The following is a 19,414-nucleotide window of genomic DNA, read 5'->3' on the forward strand; positions in this document are numbered from 1 at the left end:
CTACATAGACAGTAATGTACCGAAACGCGCGGATTGTTCCCGATTGGTGTGTTATTACTTTGTGGACCGTTTCGCCGAATGGTTCACAAAATATCGGCGTTTTTGTGGTGAAATTGGTCCCATAGAAATGAATGGCGGAATGTTCAAAACTAGAGTGGGAGCTGAAAAATCAGGACATGATTTCTAAACTCCCATCACTCCCTCATTTTCAAGCCCACCTACACAAACCTTATATCAAAACGTTCAGTTATCTCTGATGCCACTAAAAATGTCCACGGCTAAGCCATAGTCCTGATAGTTTTCACAATATGACCATTTGTTTGCAACTCACGCCACCCATTGACATTCATTGAAACTCCACTCTAGCCACCTCAAATTTGAAGGGCAATTTCTAAACTGCGACTGTGCCTTCATTTTTTATATTTCAGAGACATACTATGCATCAAAATGTAGATCTGGGTCTTGTGATTCTCACAATATAAAGCTCTTCGGTGTAGAATTTTATAATTTTTAAACAACAACCGTTTGAAGATGGCAACTGCCAGTGAAGTGAGCAAGTTGGAGCAGTTTGTTTTTTAACCGCTCTTCTCTGCCCTTGCTGTAGAGTGAGTTGCCATAGGAACCCAGGTGTGTGAGCAGGCAGCAGAGTGACAAGCCACTTCACCCAGTTACTCCGTCCACTCCAGTTGTAGACTACTGGTAGAGGCAAGAACACTTCACACAATTTCCCCAGAAATTGTAGCTTTTCTAGTTTAAATTGCAATTATTGTCAGTGTATAAATAGTCAATGAGTTTGATAGCTCTTCCGTGAAAGCACTGACTAGGCTAGATACTGAGCCATGGGGATCAGAAAAGAACTGTCAAAAGTCCTGCGTAACAAGGTAGTGCATCTTTATAAAGATGGAAAAGGACATAAAAAGATGTCCAAAGCCTTGAATATGCCAGCCATAACTTCCACTCCGAAGTAGAAAATTCGGGGACCTCTTGATGGCATGATCAGTCATATTTTCAATGCTACAATTTCAGCCAGGGTATGCAAACTTTTGAGTGTGTGTGTGTGTGTGTGTGTGTGTGTGTGTGTGTGTGTGTGTCATACTTGCCTGCTCTGTGCAATCGTTTTGCATAGAGCAGCTCTGATCCTCCTCTTCTCAGGTCCTCGCCAGTGCTCCTGGCCCCTTCCACCCGCTGAGTGCCCACCATATGAAGCTTCTTGCTATGGGCACTCATGTAGGCTCACTCACAAGCTGCGTCTGTGTGTCCTTACTGGCTGTATTTGACAGCAGCTCGGACCAATGGCTCCTGCTACTATCTCTAAGCCAATGAGAAGTGAGAGAGTGCTTTTGTGCACGTCGCTGAATTGAGATCCGGCTCAGGTGAGTATGGGGGTGGAGGGGGCTAGGGGGTGAGCTGCATTTAGAAGGATTTTTTTATTTTTATTTTAAATAACATGTCTATACATACCTGCTGTGTGCAGTGATTTTGCATAGAGCAGCCCAGATCCTCCTTTTTTTTTTTTTTTTCTCTGGTCCCCCAGCGGCACTTCTGGCCCCTCCCTCCTGTCGGATGCCCCCACAGCAAGCAGCTTGCTATGGGGGACCCGATGTTCCATGTATGCATTCACACACTGAGCCGTGGCTCGGCCCTGCCCTCTTTTCTCATTGGCTCACTGGCTGTGATCGACAGCAGTGGGAGCCAATGGCTTCCTCTTCTATCTCAGCCAATGAGGAGAGCAAGTCCCAGGATAGCCGAGACTCCAGTGCACATCGCTGGATCGAGAGGAGGCATAGGTGAGTATTAGGGGGGCTGTGGGGGATGCCGCACAGAGGTTTTTTTGCCTTCATGCATAGAATTCATGAAGGTAAAAAACCTTGAGCCTTTAAACCCACTTTAATGCATAATATGCCTGAAGGTAAAAAAAAAAGTCTGCCTTTACAACCACTTTAAAATTTCACCAGAATTTATAGTCCATCCTGTTTCAGCGATTGCAGTGTCAAACTTTTGTAACCTTTCTGCCCTGTAAAATTCTCCATAATTTAAAATAAAGTGGTGAATCCAATCACTGGTGACCGGCAATTGCAGGTATGTATATTGGCAAGTGATTGGATTCTGTCAAAGGAAGCCTATGCTTGGACACTAACTGCTTTTGCGGACTTTCTGAAAATGCTAGTTACCTGGCTGTCATACTAGTCCAATGATCTAAATCCTTTATTAGCTACTAACCTTGAACCTCTCCAATTTCTTGTGCTTATTCCAGGTATGTCACAGAGAGGGTAATGCATGAACTAGATTACCATGACAGCAAGACAATTGGTGTTTTTATGAGGAGGTTGGCAATGGTAGCTGTCCTGTTTTTCCCATGACATGGGCAGCACATAACCTATTTGCAAAAAATTATCAATGGGGAGGAAAGTTTGTCCTGTGGTGGTACTGCCTCCAAACAATTGCTTTTTCATTTTAAATTGCTTTAATGAATTTGTTTTTACAGAGGAAACTTTGTAGATGGCTACAGAGGTTCATTTTATACCGTGCAGTTCAGTAATCAAATGTCCTACAATAAAATTGATATACATTCGTACGTACATACATTATTTGGGAATTTTATGACTTTGATTAACGCCAGGGATCCCTTGAGCTCTCCTTGGAAGACAGGTGCCCTCAAGGGTGGTTAGGCCTTCAAGTGGAAGTGAGGGGTTCACACTGAGAAATTTGTCATGTGTCCATGAGTATACAGGTACATTTTCCATTGATATGATTTGCTGCTAACTTTTTCATTGAGCCAAGGAGACTGATACCAAATTTCTGAAAAGTGCGTGAATTTTTTCCAGTGCTTTGGCAATAGTTTGTTTTTTCGCCACCAATACATAGTTTGTATTGGTGGTGCACCCAAATGAATTCTGGACCAAAACTGAAAATTCATTATGCGTTTGGCCAAAAACTAAAACTGGTTTGGACCATTTTTGTTTAATATAATTGCATTATATTCGACTTTTCAATTAATATCATGAATTTTACATGAATATGAATTTTATTTTTGGCCAATAGGTTGCTTACACACTGAGCAGTTTTTGAAGCGCTTTTGCGTTAAATAAATAAACAAAAATAAATCCCACAAGAAAAGCTCAAGAAAAATGCCCTTTAAATTCAATATATGTCTCTACACTGGTCCGTTGCCCTTCCCTTGCATTGTTAAAAATCCTGATTGCTGTATTTTTGGTGCATATTTCGTCAGAAAGGAAAAAAAAAAAAAAACTCGCCTCCCTATTGAGGCCTGGTTCACACCTAATGCGTTTTTTAGTGCTTTTTGCAGAAATGCACTACAGTCCATTTACAGGGTTTCCTATGGGACACGTTCACATGATTTTTTTTTTTTTTTTTTTTTTTTTTTTTTTTTTGAGCTGCTGCATTTTTGGAAAGGGTCAGGGACTTTTTTTAAACGTTACACTTTTGATTCAATAGACTTCAGTGGAGACGTTGCAGGAAACACATGTAGTGAGGTTGTGACATGTTTGATGTGTTTTTAATCTGCCCAGCAACGAGTGGACCAAAAAAAGTTTAAAAAGTGTCAAACGCATGTGCCAAAACACACTGCAAAACAGGTAAAACGCAAGCTGCATTGGTGTGAACCATGCCTGAAATACATTGAAAACGCAGCAAAAATGCATTGAAAACACACGTTATGTTTTGTTTTTTTTTTTTTTGAGTCACATGACCTATGCAAAACGCACCATAACCTGGTCACGTCAAAATCGTGTGTCTACAGGCAAAATGCCGATTAACACTATTTTTGGCCAGCGATATATCGGTGCATCCCTGGTTTTGTATTGGGGATTAGCTACAAAGCAAGTTTTGAGATCGAATGGTGCGAGTCAAGAATCTTTTGTGAATGTGGGACTAAACCGGGTTTTTAGGAGTGTGAAAAGTTTGGCTATAAATCTACTCTGCATAAGGCAGGTCCTATAGATAGGCAACCTATAAAGTGGGTACCTAGGTGGGAGTGGTGGAGGTGTGCTTGTTGGTACCATATACCAGTGAGTGAGGACCTTGTATGCTGGTTCAGTAGAAGTAATATTAAAAGAGCAAAGGGCACTTGTGGACCAAATTTGCTGCCAAACGTCCTTGGGTTTGTCACTTTGTAAGTCACTTTCTCATTTGAAAATGTGGTAGTGAGCCGTGTGAGAGGTTAAATCAGGGGTGGGCAAACTTTTTGACTTGAGGGCCGCAATGGGTTCATATATTGGACCCGGGGGCCGGACCAAGAGTAGATGAATGATGTGTATGTGTCATCCATAGTAAGTATAGTAATATTCCCCCATAGTAAGCATAGTAATTAATCCCCCATATAGTAATTCGTCCCCCATAGTAATTCATCCCCCCTATATTAATTCATCCCCCCTATATTAATTCATCCCCCATATTAAGTCCCCAAGTCCCCCCTGTGTCAGTTCACTTACCTTTGCTTCGCGCGTTCCTCTCGCCGTGTTCCCGCGCCGTTCCGGTGTAGCATGAAAATCTGTCTCCTATGAGGAGCTGTCCCCCTCGACGTATCTGCGCATGTGCCAGTTTCAGGCATTAGCAGCCGATCGGCGATCTCCGGCACATGCGCAGATACGTCGATACGTCGAGGGGGACAGATCTTCATAGGAGACAGATTTTCATGCTACACCGGTCTTCAGGGTGGACTGTGAGAGGAGCCTAGCGGGAGCCTAGCTCCGCGGGCCGGATTAAAAGGTCCGCCGGGCCGTAGTTTGCCCATTGCTGGGTTAGATGGTTAAGCTGGAAATAGTCCATGGAATCCTGAACAACCTTGTACCAGGGGAAATATGTAGGCTGTCCTTCAGGAAATGCTTGTTTTCTGGCTGTCTTGATTCTTAAGTGTTTGTTGGTAATCGTGAGATGATTACCTAGCTATGAATTCACTGTAACCCAACTTTCATGTGTACTTGTTCCAGTTCAGTGGCTTAAATCATAACTACCTTTAGTACAGCCTAGTTTGTAAACTATTTTGCCTTCTTCCTCATCCAGAATTCTTCACTGTGCCTTCCTGCCCAGTGACACACAGCCTTTGAAATGTCCTCTTCAGGCCGCCTTCCTACTGCGCATGCACTCCACTGCACCATTCATTTCTAAGGGTGGGCAGGTGGAGGCCATCAGTCTATTCCTGATCTACTCCACATATATGAAGGGATAGTTTTACTTATTTACAGCAGTTTTCAGCAACAAATTATGTACTCTCATTGAGCGGAGGATTTTGTCCTCTTTACAAAAGGTCCGTTTTTGATCTAGATTCCTTTTAGTTGACATGTTGGGTTTTGTTTGCACTTTGTGCCATGATGACTGTTTAAGTAAAGCACGCTTGTTATAGGATAGCTGTACTTGAAATGTAATCTTATAAATTCTCAAATTCTATGAACATTTTATAATAAAACTTTTTTTTTTACAGGATCTCACACTGGTCATTAAAATTCTACCATTCTCTCTTGAACTGTGATGCGTGCAATTTTTAAGTCTGTTTATCTTTAGGCGTGCAGTTTCTTTTTAGAGACTCCACCAGACACAACATGTTCCTTTTGTGGGAACATGAAAGACGAATAGTACAAGGAACATAAATGTAAATGAGACGGGCTTCTGAGAGTTGGCCTAAATTGCACCCGAGGTATTGCGGTAACTGCTCCGTGTCTCATCCATTTTCTCCCTTTATTGGTTCATGACAATGAACATTTTCTTTTTAGATATAGGAACTTCAGATTAATATTATTATTATACAAGATTTATATAGCGCCAACAGTTTACTCAGCGCTTTACAATATAACGGGATATATATATAATACAGCAACAATACAGTTCAATACAAGAGGGATAGGAGGGCCCTGATCCTAGGAGCTTACAATCTAAGAGATGCTTATTGACATCTTACAAAGTGTTGGCAATTTTACTGTAGATGAGGCTGCTTAAAGTGATACTAAACCCAGGACCCTGCATTCATTATATCTGGTCTCCCACAGTACACAACATGGAAATGCATTTATTATAGTAATTATAAACTGCTATATACAACTGAAGAGAAAGGTATTTAGCAGTCTTGTGACTTCTATTGGTGTCCAGCTGAGCACTAGCTGAAGCTTGTAAGAGGCGTTTTCATTCTGCTCTGACTGTCTTGTGAGGCTGCAAGACCTCTGACCCTCTGTCTGGACAGTGCTGATTGGCCCTGTGCTGATCACATGCACTCTCCCAAAGAGAGAAAAAAAATACTCTCTAGCAATACACACCAAACTGGGCATGTGCAGAATGACTCAAAGAGCTCTGTGCTATCAGCAGATGAATTTGGGAAGGTAGAACGAGAGGGTCAGAAAAGACAGGGCCAAACAGCTTTTTTACACAATGCGGAGGATTAACTAGGTCCCACAGTGAGTATAACGAGCATGCTTTTCTGTATATACAGACTGATTTTACTGATGGTTTAGTAACACTTTTTCAAGTAGATATGTGGGCAAAATATAAAACTATATGCTATATAAGAACATTCCCTTTTTTTGTTTTTTTAAATTGCTGCAAGTATAGAAAAAATACCTGATCTTCCAGAAATCCAGTGTGCTTCATATTGTACATGTACTCTAGTATCAGGCGCTGCCAGAAACCTTTCTGGTTTTTTACAGCCTCTGATAAGCTTGTTTTCGTTCTCGTTATCACTGTGTAACCTTGTTATGATATATTAGACTGGGGAGCGTTTGGCATAAGTGTTAAATCACCATTAATAATGTTTATAGAACACGACTGGTAGTTGCACTAAAAGCTGCATTCCAAGTTGCATGTTTGAAAGGGAAACTGTAGATGTAGAGAGATGGATAGATATATATAATTTTTTTATTTATTTTTTTAAATCTGCAGAAGAAATGGATCATCTTGGAGTATTTTTTCTTTTTTTTTTTTTTTTTTTATTCTTACTATGTATAATTTCAGTTGGGGATGTAGGGCTGCCATGTGTAATTGCATACATAGGTTTCGATGTTTGCCTAGTGGTGCTTCTATAACTGTTTAACTATCCCTCATATCTTGCTGCAAGAAAAATTAGAAAACAAAAGGCTCTCTAATGATGGGAAATACCCACAGTGCTGGTCTTTTATTAGGCTTTAGGTCAGAATAGGTAGCGTGGGAATAATTTTGTGGGGTGTGTGTGGTTTTTTTTTTTTTTTTTTTTAAGGGTTAGGGTAGTTTTTGGAATGAGTTACTTTTACAGCACGTCCAATCACAGCTGTGTACTTTGTTAAAGCAGAACTTTCCCCATAACAACTTGATAAAAAATAATGTTCTTTAGCATGGAACATACATTCACTAGCCACTTTATTAGGTACACCTTGCTAGTACCGGGTTGGACCCCCTTTTGCCCTCAGAAATGCCTTCATTTTCATGGAATAGATTCCACAAGGTTTTGGAAACATTCCTCGGATTTTGATTCATTTTGAGATGATGTCCTCATGCAGTTGCTGCAGATTTGTCCGTTGCACATCCATGATGCGAATCTCCCGTTCCACCGCATCCCAGCTGTGCTCTATTGGATTGAGATCTGGTGACTGTGGAGGCCATTGGAGTACAGTGACCTCATTGTCATGTTCAGTTTGAGATGATTTGAGCTTTGTGACATGGTGCATTATCCTGCTGGAAGTAGCCATGAGAAGATGGGTACATCAGTCGTAAAGGGATGGACATGGTAAGAAACAATATTCGGGTAGGCCCTGGCATTTATATAATGCCAAATTGGTACTAAGGCGCCCAAAGTGTGCCAAGAAAATCTCTTCCACCATTACACCACCACCAGCCTGAACCGTTAAAACAAGGCAGGATGAATCCATGCTTTCATATTGTTTACGCCAAATTCTGACCCTACCATCTGAAGGTTGCAGCTAAAATTGAGACCCATCAGACCAGGCAACATATTTCCAATATTCTATTGTCCAACTTTGGTAAGCGTGTGCGAATTGTAGCCCCCGTTTCCTGTTCTTAGCTGACAGGAGCGGCACTCGATGTGGTCTTCTGCTGCTGTAGCCCATCTGCTTCAAGGTTCAATGTGTTGTGCGTTCAGAGATAGTATTCCGCATACCTTGGTTGTAAAGAGTGGTTATTTGAATTACTGTTGCCTTTCTATCATCTCGAACCAGTCTGCCAATTCTCCTCTGACATCCACAAGGAATTTTCGTCCACACAACTGCCCTTTTACTGGATATTTTTCTCTTTTTCGGACCATTCCCTGTAGACCCTAGAGATTGTTGTGTGTGTGAAAATCCCAGTAGATTATTTGTTTTTGAAATGCTCAGACCAGCCCATCGGGCACAAACAACCATGCCACTTAAATCCTCTTTCGTCCTCATTCTGATGCTCTGTTTGAGCTTCAGCAAGTCGTCTTCACCACGTCTAGATGCCTAAATGCATGGAGTTGCTGCCATGTGATTATCTGAATAGTAATTTGTGTTACCAAGCAATTTGAACGGGTGTACCTAATAAAGTGGCTGGTGAGTGCAATTCCACAATTATGCTACCAAAATAATGCGTACTGGAAATCACCTCCAGCATTGTTCCTGTTTGCTCTTGCTGGAGGCTGCCATTTTTGCTAAAGCCCAGAGCCCCTGAGCAGCAGTAAATCTTTAGGCTGTCAGCAGATCAGCCTCTACATTTTTGTCAGTGGTGGTGTAAAAACGGAAAAAAAAAACCCAGCAACTAAGCATGTGCAGAGCAGGGTGAAACCGTGTATTACTGGATTTTAAACAGTAAAAGCATTTATTTTTTTAATGTTTTACATAGCTAAACTTGCAGAAGGGGCCACCATGAAGAGATCTAGCAGGATTTTTTTCTGGGGGGGCAGGTCTAATCACATAAAATGCATTGGTTTATTTTTATAAACTGGAATACATTAATTCGTGAACCGGCTGGCATTCCCAAGGCTGGTTCACTCATAGTACACCTCCCCTACTACCATAGTTCACCAGTGTCTGAAGGAACCCATTCCAGGGACTCCTCACAAGTCGAGCCACCAGAAACCAGTTGTATGACCTACTTCACATGCACACTGTTCACCTGGAAGGAACACAGCAGCATTATTCCCATTTGATGTACAATGAAACTAGCAACTAACATTCGTGTTAGTGTCTTGTCCAATAGCTAAATTACTTGCCTATGAGCGATTTGCCCTCCCAGCTACAGACAAACTTAAAAGGGCTATAGAGATCTAAGCAGCTCTTCTAGTAGAAGCTATAAAAAGGTTGTTTAGATATTGTCATCCTTGGTTCCTCCATACCTAATTTTAGATTCGGTGATGTAATCACTATGTCTTTGTGCTTTTCATGGTGGGCAGGGAACAGCAGGGTGTTTGTACAGAGCTTCCTGACAACATCAGATCAGCCTTCCTCAGTACTTCTCTCAGGAGTCCTAAGCCCTGATGGCAAGCATGAAAATAAGGTTGGATCTATCTGACTTGCTGAGGCTCACAGTGTGCAGTGAAATCGCAGCAAGCAGTTTGTCATTCAGAAGAGGAACCTATACAACTGTGCAAGACTGAAGGAAAGGCTGGACTTCAACTTTAAATCCACTAAACAATCTTTGTACATATGACAGCTATATAACATAAAATACTATGCTTCCTTTCATCCCTGTTGCTGTCAGAAGCACATGGAAATTCTGAATATTAGTTCCTGTGTTGGACACTTCTGCTTTTGAGCGGAAAATGTCACTTTGTAGATATTATTAGAAAATACATTAATTTCCAATGCCAGGAATTGTTTTATACCATAAAAAATTATTTACATCAGACACACAGGGGTTCCTGAGTTTATCAACCTAAATGTGTTGTCTGTTATTTCTAATTCATTTAAAATGGTCCAAAAGCCTTAAGAAATCTTGGGTTTACATATTCATTATTTCTGATATGTTCCTGCTGTACCATGTACTTGTACTTATGTTTTTTAAACGTATTCTTTTCTCTTTGTAGTGCTTCCTGTGTGTAAAATCCCTGGTGTTGTTGCCAGTCCCTCTGCTTAGATATTTAAAACTGACCACACTAGGCAGGAGAACACACTGTGGTGAGTTCTCTAGCTATGCTGGGAACTCATCCTATTCTCCAATGATCAGGCTTCTGCGAAGTCTCCTCACACACACTCGCACACTCTTTATGTATTAACCCCCTCTGGCGGTATTCCCGAGTGTAGATCGGGGTTAACTTTCAGTACTAGAAGCGGTAACCCCGAGCTACACTCAGGACTACACTGCAGCGTTGCTCACTGCCCTCCAGCACTTGCCTTGTCTTGCGCTCCCGCGATATCCCTCCTGCAGCGTCCTCGGCCATTTCCTCCAGCCGATGCCGGCATCTGTCTTCCGGGTTGCGTCCCCTGTGAGTGTCGGGATGTACGGGGTACGGAACCAGCGGGAAATTCAAAAATTTTTAAAATGTGACATTCACTCAATACACTAAAATCACATAGTAAAACATTCCTGTATCAAACCATTTCACATACATTTTGTCCCTAGTACTTTGTCCTGTGCCCTGCCTGCATTTTTACTGTTCTTTCTGCCTGGAAACAGAAATGTCCATGGCGTCCAAAAAGTGTCCCTTTATGTCAAAAGCAGTTTTAGAACAGCGATAGTAAATCAGAACCACTTGCCGAATTGAGTGATAATGATTCGTGGGAAAATTCATCATCGGACACTGAAAACGATTTTTCGACTTTGCTCAGTGATGTGCGAACTTGGCGCTATATTTCAAATTTCAGTGTTTTTTGGTTTGACTATATTATTGAATTAAATTTTATTATATTATTTTTATTATATTATAATTTATGATTTTGTGTTTCAAATTTTATCATACCTGGGATGTTTACTAGACTCTTGTTCAGACAGATTTCAGTGAGTTATTCCTAAGAATTACAGGCCTACGATAAAAAAAAAAAAATTTCCATGCAAAAAATGTACCACTTTTTGAGCAGAGAAATACGGACATCAGACTGCTAGGGAGGTTAAGGTAAAGAGCCTTCTGTTGCAGTCTTGCAGAGAATTCCCTAGCCCCCCCCCCCCCCTTACTTACCTGAGCCTGATCCAGCAATGCGCACGAGAGCCGGATCTGTCCCTCCTCACTGAGCACATTGATAGCAGCAGGAGCCATTGGCTCCCTCTCCTGTCAATCAAATCTTATGATGAGAGAGTGGGGGGCAGGACTGAGCCCCTACTGTCTGTCCATAGACAGCAAGGCTCAGGAGCGAGGCCGCATGTGCCAGCATAGGAAGCAGCATGGAGCTGCTCTTTGCAAAACCATTGTAGAGAGCAGGTGAGTATGAAATGTTTGATATTTTAATAAAAAATGGAATCTTTAATATCACTTTTGATTGTGCTGTGAAATCTTGTGGCAAGTGTCACAGGTTATCTTGTTCTTTTCAGGTAAAAAGGGTGTAATGGATTCCAGCCCTTTCTTATCAGAAGCCAACGCGGAAAGAATCGTCAGGACCCTGTGTAAGGTCCGTGGAGCTGCCCTGAAGCTGGGTCAGATGCTCAGTATTCAAGGTGAGGAGCCTACACATGACAGGAAATTTTACACTACGGATCGATCTATAATGATTTTTACATATCTTTTCAGATCTATTTCTTACAACTGAGACTTGGAAGATTACTTTTTTTTTTTTTTTTCTTCCAAAAAAGTGATCTTTGTTGATTTCAGTAAAATGCTAAAAGTGTAAGGGTATGCAGCAAGGCTTAAAGTCTTCATGGGGCTCCATGTATCGAGACTATTCATTATATGATACCCTTGCAAAGTATTTTGTACCTGTTTGACCAGGGTAATTTGGGGGGGAAAAAACTCATTTAAATCATTTTCTGATTCCCTACATCTGTGACTCCAGACATAAAGATCTTTTTAAATGTGGCTGTGAACTTTCTCAGTTAATATCTATTTTTAATCCTTATGCCACTAACCTTAGTAAATAGAAAGGTATATTATATTTACTATTTTTAAACCTTTTTTTTCTTTTTTTATACACATTTTAGTTGCTTCCTGGTTTCTGGCCTTTGTGGGGCTTTCTCAGTTAAAGCGGTTGTAAAGGCTCAAGGCTTTTTACCATCATGCATTCTATGCACGAAGGTGTAAAAACCTTCTCTGTGCAGCAGCTCTCTCTTCCCCCCCCCCCCCCCCAAATACTCACCTAGGGCTTGTCTCTATCCAGCGATTTTGCACTGGAGTCTTTGCAATCCCGGGACTCCCTCTCCTCATTGGAGCCATTTGGCTTTTGCTGCTGTCAATCAAAGCCAGTGAGCCAATATGAAGAGAGAGGGGGAGGGCCAAGTTGCGGCTCCATGTGTGAATGGACACACGGAGCAGAAGGTGCCCTCATAGCAAACTGCTTGCTGTGGGGGAAGCTGACAGGAGGGAGGGGCCAGGAGTGCCATGGGGGACCCTAAAGAGGAAGATCTGGGCTGCTTTGTGCAAAACTACTGCAGAGAGCAGGTAAGTATGATGTGTTATTTAAAAAAAAAAAAAAAAAAAAAGCCTTTAAGATCACTTTAAAGCAGAACTACACTTCCTCTGAGCACCGGAAACCAAAAATGCTGTTTCATTAATTTTTAATATTCAAAGCAAACTCCCCTATCCATCCATGTCTCCATTCTTTATTTTGCTAAGAAATCATGTTGAAAAACACTCCCCTAGCATTTCTGGCCATTGCCATCTTGAGCAAGGGCAGATGATTCATGTAGCATTTACTTCCTGGAATACATCTGCCCTTAACTCAGGCAGGAGGTTATCCTTATCTGAGAAAACCCCTCCTGAAGACTTCTGGGATGTATGAAATCATGTGCCTAGACATGGAAACCAGGAAATAACTGAAGAAATAAAAAAAAAAAAAAGTTTAAAACAAATACAATATACAGTACTTCCCTATCTATTTACCAATGCTAGCTGCATAAGGATTACAAATAGTCAATGTTGACTGAAAGAGTGAAGTTCTGCTTTAAGCACATGCTCCTGCCTGCCTGAGTTAAGAGCAGGTGGATTCCAGGAAGTAAATGAATCACCTGCCCTTACTCACAATGGTGGCAGCTAGAAATGCAATTTCTCGACAAAATAAAGCAGAGAGAAATGGATGGATGGGTGAGTTTGCTTTGAATAACAAAAATGAATCTGCGTTTTCTGTTTGTGGTGCTCAGATACAGTTTAGTTCCACTTTAAAAGTAGATTTCACAGCTGCTGCCTGTCCTATCAGACATATAGGCAGTACTTATATGACAGGGGAGGGACAGCCTACTCTTATATGGAAACTCTTTACTGCACTTCATAAGGGACATCTTTGCATTAAACTTGAATCACATCAGAAATGATCCCTTAGTCTAGCAGGCAAAATTTGGAGGGCTGTCAAGTAAAATATCCATCAGCAGAATTAATTTGAGAGCAGAGAACCTGTTCCAGGCATACCAGTGTGGTTTATAGTCCAGGTGGAATGTTCTGTTCTGACTGTTGGGAGTGCCTGGTACCCCGCTATGTCCCTGCAGTCTGTGCGATGCAGAATAGGAGACAACAGAGACTTTATAACCCCCAGTGGAAATTACATCCAATTACGCAAAACACCTTTCTGCTATTTGGCTTTGATTCAAGAACCTGAATTCAACTTTGTATCCTTACAGCTCATTACAAAGCCATCCTTTTTTGAGCACATGCTTGTGTTGATGGTAATTCTGCTGTTCTTTATTAGGTGTATTTCAATGCCAGACTCCAGGGGTGTGTTTGTGTATACAATGCTCTGTTTTGTATAAACCATTCACCCTCAATTAAGTCCATATTCATTTGTTTTTCTTGATGATGGGGCTGCCAAAGCATGGCTTTCACCTGAGCTTACATTGGATCTCAGGTCTAATATTTTACGCTACAAACTAAGGAAATTTTTGGGAATCCTCAGGTGTGTAGAAGTCTCCAACCTGCACATACACTATTGGATAGCAATGGAAATGGGACAATCCATGGGTCCAGCACTACCCATTCACTTTTCTGTCCTGCCAGACACGGTTGTGCTGTGCCAATGTTAGTCTTGGGTAGAAATATATAAATTCTTATGGCAGGTAAAAAGTTTGTTTTATATGCATTGCATCAGCGTATACAGCGGTTTTCCAGGAGTTCAGTTATGGGATCCAAATACAGACCATCCCTGCAATGTGTCTTAGTTTTAGTGGAGTTAGATTTTTATGTTCCGTGAGTTATTTAGTGTTGTGGGTCCAGAAATGTGCTCTGGATACCGTATTTATTGTGAGCTTGAAATCAATCACATCTTTTTATAAATTTGAACCTTTAGTGAAACTACATAAGAACAGGGCACTATATCATCTAATCAGTGCAGCTAAGAGCTTGATTCCCAAATTCTGGCTAGCCCCAGATCCACCAAGAATAAATGACTGGGTTAACTGATTGGAAAATATTTACAGGATGGAGGAGTTGTCTTACTGAGGAAGATGGAATAGAAAAATGTAGGAAAACTTGGAGTAGATGGTTAAGTCTCAAAACCACTAAAAAGATATTTTTTGAACTGGCTGGAATATAGGTGGAAGAGTATTAGAGGGAGTTCTAATGGAGTACCCGACAGAGAAGGTGATAGAAGAGAGAGACAGATAATCATGAGAATAGGATAGAAACTAGGAATTTGGATATAGACTGGGGTGGTGGGGATAAGATGATGCGATAGGAATTTATGTACCGGTGAAGTTCTTATTATTCTTGTGTGCATTAGATACTTTTTTTGTTTGTTTTTTTTGTTTTGTATTGAAAAAATTTAATAAGATCTATATAATTAAAAAAAAAAAAAAGGAAATCAATCACATCTTTAGAACACAAGTGGAACACAAGTCCAACCCTTGCAAAATTTTTTGTTTTATTTTTCTTGGCAAAACTATAGTTTCCTGGGCATTTTACTGTAGATATTAGATACGAGGGCATTGCAGGGAGGATCTTTTGAAAGTTTAGACCTTGATTGTTCCCCCTTGAAATATTTGCCCTGGACTTTTGTGCCTAGAATTTATCGAAGGCAGTGAACAGATTGGTAAAGGTCACCAGTGGAATTTGGCAGAAGATGACACTTTCTTGTTAAATTTTTACAGTCATGGCTAATACACAATCAGGATTGGAATGAAATGCAACGATTTACTGCACAGGGACTAAGGTTTTATAATCTCCACCCCCCCCATAAGAAAAGTTTAATCTTAAAGTGGACCTGGCGTCAGAAATGTTTTAATTTTAAATGCAAGCTAAGTGTTGTGTCATTGTAAAGCCTGGAACACCCTATGAGAAAATCAAACAAATGATTGTCCAATTTTCCACGAAAGTGTGTATTGTGATGTAACCGAGAGTGATCTTTAACTTGTACAAAAATTCTTCAATGACAAAGGCAAATGTAGCTACAGACTAGAGTAGCGTGATTGTCACAGAAATAAAAAGCTACAGTTCACTGTTTTTTTTGTAGTTCTGATCCAAAATACAAAATTTCAATGTTGTGTACAATTATTATTCTCATTGCCATTTTCTTTCATTCTTCTGCTCACGCGTGGTATTTTCTGTTTGATTATTTCCATACCATTGCTGTACACATTGAGCTCAAATTGTACGTTCTGTTAACGAATGAGTAAAATTTTCTAGTTTTCATCCTTTTTTTTTTTTTTTTTTTTTAATTTTTTTTTAAAATGTATACTGCCTATTACACTTTTCAGGTATCGGTTATCTCTCATAGAGATCAGAGTACTCCCCCTGATAATGCCTTGATCTGCTTTTCTCTCCAGAAGGACAGGGTCCTATCATCCAGCCTCACATCTGTTTCTTGGTCTGAGAAGACAGCTCTGGTACCTGTGCAGTTCCTGGCTGTGCTCACAAATTTCTTACGCAGAACAGCACCTTGTGATTTTTTTTTTTTTTTTTTTTTTTTTTTTTTTAATATCACTGGGGGGAAAGGAGACTGAGGAAATGTCTGCAGCAGGCTGATTTTTTTTTTTCTTCTTATTTTAGGCAAAGTCACTAGGCTGGGGGTCATAAATTCCTTTAGTGAATAAAATGTAGTTTACAAAGTACTGTTGCTGTTTATTGGGACATGTCAGGAATGATTTATGAAGACCTGTAAAGTTACTGAAGGTCCACTGTATAGAAGATGAGTCTCTTAAATATACTAGAAAAACATCGCAGTGTTACAAATAAGAGCTTGGAACTGTCTTTTCCTATCGGTGATCCACCATGCCAGTTTTGTTGTCAGATGGCTTCATCATCTAAAATTGGATGCCGGCCCACATATTGTTTACTTGTGTGTTGTGCACCTGCTTTGGTCAGGTGACACCAGCTGCTGTCCAGAATGGATGCAGACTACATGTAACCACACTAGCAATGGTCAGGTGACACCAGCTGCTGTCCAGAATGGATGCAGACTACATGTAACCACACTAGCAATGGTCAGGTGACACCAACTGCTGCCCAGAATGGATGCAGACTACATGTAACCACACTATCAATTTTCAGGTGACACCAACTGCTGCGCAGAATGGATGGAGACTACATGTAACCACACTAGCAATGGTCAGGTGACACCAGCTGCTGTCCAGAATGGATGCAGACTACATGTAACCACACTATCAATTTTCAGGTGACACCAACTGCTGCGCAGAATGGATGGAGACTACATGTAACCACACTAGCAATGGTCAGGTGACACCAGCTGCTGTCCAGAATGGATGCAGACTACATGTAACCACACTATCAATTTTCAGGTGACACCAACTGCTGCGCAGAATGGATGGAGACTACATGTAACCACACTAGCAATGGTCAGGTGACACCAGCTGCTGTCCAGAATGGATGCAGACTACATGTAACCACACTATCAATTTTCAGGTGACACCAACTGCTGCGCAGAATGGATGGAGACTACATGTAACCACACTAGCAATGGTCAGGTGACACCAGCTGCTGTCCAGAATGGATGTAGACTACATGTAACCACACTATCAATTTTCAGGTGACACCAACTGCTGCGCAGAATGGATGGAGACTACATGTAACCACACTAGCAATGGTCAGGTGACACCAGCTGCTGTCCAGAATGGATGCAGACTACATGTAACCACACTATCAATTTTCAGGTGACACCAACTGCTGCGCAGAATGGATGGAGACTACATGTAACCACACTAGCAATAACTAGGTACCATAATTGTATGCATTGGAAGAGGTCATGTGACCAGCTTATCTGAAGGCATACAGTCAAGATTTTAAAATTGTCTCTGTAACTTGACAGGAATGTCTGCTGCCGCCTTAGACATGGATGTTTGTCTGATCCAGTCTAAATGGCAACATGCATCTAACGTCCATGGCCGCCCATTTTGGGCCTGTTTGGTAACCACCTAATCTTTCTAAAGTCCTGCAAATGTAACTGTAATGATTTTAGTCACTACTTTATAAAGTGGATCAAATTTTCTTCCTGAGATCTTAGCGGGAGGTCAGCCATTGTGCTCTGACATGATTCAGCCTTTTTCTGGTCTCCCCAGCTCACTGGCTGAATACTTATTAACGATCTCCTTTCTGTGGGACTTGCGGTGCTCTGGGACGCTCAGTGTGTTCTGCCAGCTATGTGTTCTTTTGTATCTCTGCACCGGGTTCCTGTGTGATGGAGCACAGTGACCTTACACTCCCATGGTTTTATCACAGCTATTTCTTCCTCTGGGAAGTTTACTGATGGTATTTTGAGATGTCCCTTTATTTGATTTTTGTGTTTGTTGAGCCAGAAAGGTTTTAAAGGTACACTTGTCAAAGGTTTTAGGACTTCTTTTGAAGTCGTGCCTATGCAGGGCACAATACATTGACTTTTAATCCTTCCCTCCTCTGCAACACATACCCATCTTTTACTCCTCTTGTCGCAGCTGTTCAGCTGCTGAGAACAGGAGGGGACAATCAGTGTAAGATGGACAATCTGTGTAAGGTACAGTTCACTTTACAGGGCTTTGGACTCTGTGACAGCACTGGTGATTGGCCCTCTGCCATCTCACGGAGTGTGTCACATACTCCACCATACCTGAATACTGGGTATCCTCATCTTTGATAGCAGCTAAACTGAGCAGTAGAGATGTGAAGAGAAAGTGAGTATGTATTGCTAGGAAGGGGGGATTAAAGCAAACCTGTTTCGTTGTCCTGAATGGGAACAGCAAAGGTTTACCTTCAGTTTTTACAAGATAACAAGCTGATGTTTGTTTTACAAACAAATTAGTACACAGACAGTGACACGAACAGTTAGTGCTGGGCTTTCCTATTGTTTATTCAGAAGAGAAAGTCCAGCACTGACTACTGCTTGCTTGGCAATGTGTGTGCAAGTGAATAAGGCACTGCTTCAGCTAGGTACGAAGGGGGGCTTGTAGTAATTCAACAGCTGAACTTAATTTGATCTTTACAAAAACAAAATATATATAGTGCATATATATACCCCAGCGCCCAAATACACAAACTCCGTGATTTATGCAGCTGTGCAACAGTGAAAAACACCAATCAATAACATCAAAATAACAGCGCAAGATCAAGATCTCCAAATAAATATATTATAAGTGCATAAATACAAAATCAAATGTCCAAGTGAAAAAAGTCCTTATTTTCATTGAATTTCAGTGTATAACTTATTCAACATATGCTGCCACCTTCCACCACGTGCAAAATAATATCAGCCACACTCACCAGATGCAGGTGAGTAATGAGCCTTCTAGGATATAAGGGATCCTAAGCCCTCTAGGTAAGATCAAAACTTCTTATTCACCATTAATGGGGATAAAACGCCTCCACTTTATTCCTCCATGAATTCCTCAATATTGCAGAGAAAAAAGAAACCACATAGTGTAATACTGCCAAATACTCATAAATAAAAGAATAAACTCAGGCCACTCACATGGTCAAATATAATAAAAAAGCCTGGTTTAATCGCCTGTATGGCTTAATAGCATCCAGGTTCCACAATCAGAAAGATACGTAAGGATGTCGCGCTTCAGTTGGATAGCCGAGGATGATCAGCCTTCCCCCTCTAACGATGGCCGCTTGGAACGCACTTGGCTTGCGTTCCAAACACCGGAAGTGGCGTAGACCCAAATGACGGCGGACCGGAAGTACGTCAACGCGTTTCGCCCCTCCCACAGGGCGTTCTCTTTGATCGTTGATCTTTGCATTGGTTCAGGTCTGTTTCATGACCGCTTCTGTTATGCTTTAGAGATGGCCTTTAAATTCACTTGCCAACAGATGGCTAAGTTCACCTTTGGAACATGGTATATGTTCAACCCATATTTAGGGTGGAACATGTAACAAGTCCCAGCTCCTACCTCCTCTCCCTCTGATTCCCCCCTCACTGAGACAGCAGGCGGGGGGATCTTCTCCCTGCACCCGCTGTCAGTTTAA

General features: G+C 41.2%; 1 protein-coding gene across 2 annotated transcripts in view; it reads left to right on the forward strand.

The window, feature by feature from the left end:
• Positions 1–19,414, forward strand: part of COQ8A (coenzyme Q8A) — a 133,937-nt gene that overhangs the window by 91,176 nt on the left and 23,347 nt on the right. For both annotated transcript variants that reach the window (XM_089685104.1, XM_089685103.1), the window contains exon 6: positions 11,416–11,538. In XM_089685104.1, the coding sequence (XP_089541230.1) occupies positions 11,416–11,538 (123 nt within the window). The remainder of the gene's footprint in view (positions 1–11,415; positions 11,539–19,414) is intronic.

The sequence above is a fragment of the Staurois parvus genome, unplaced genomic scaffold (genome assembly GCF_062004578.1).
Source record: "Staurois parvus isolate SC_StPar_1 unplaced genomic scaffold, SC_StPar_1.0 ptg000362l, whole genome shotgun sequence".
NCBI classification, from domain to species: domain Eukaryota; kingdom Metazoa; phylum Chordata; class Amphibia; order Anura; family Ranidae; genus Staurois; species Staurois parvus.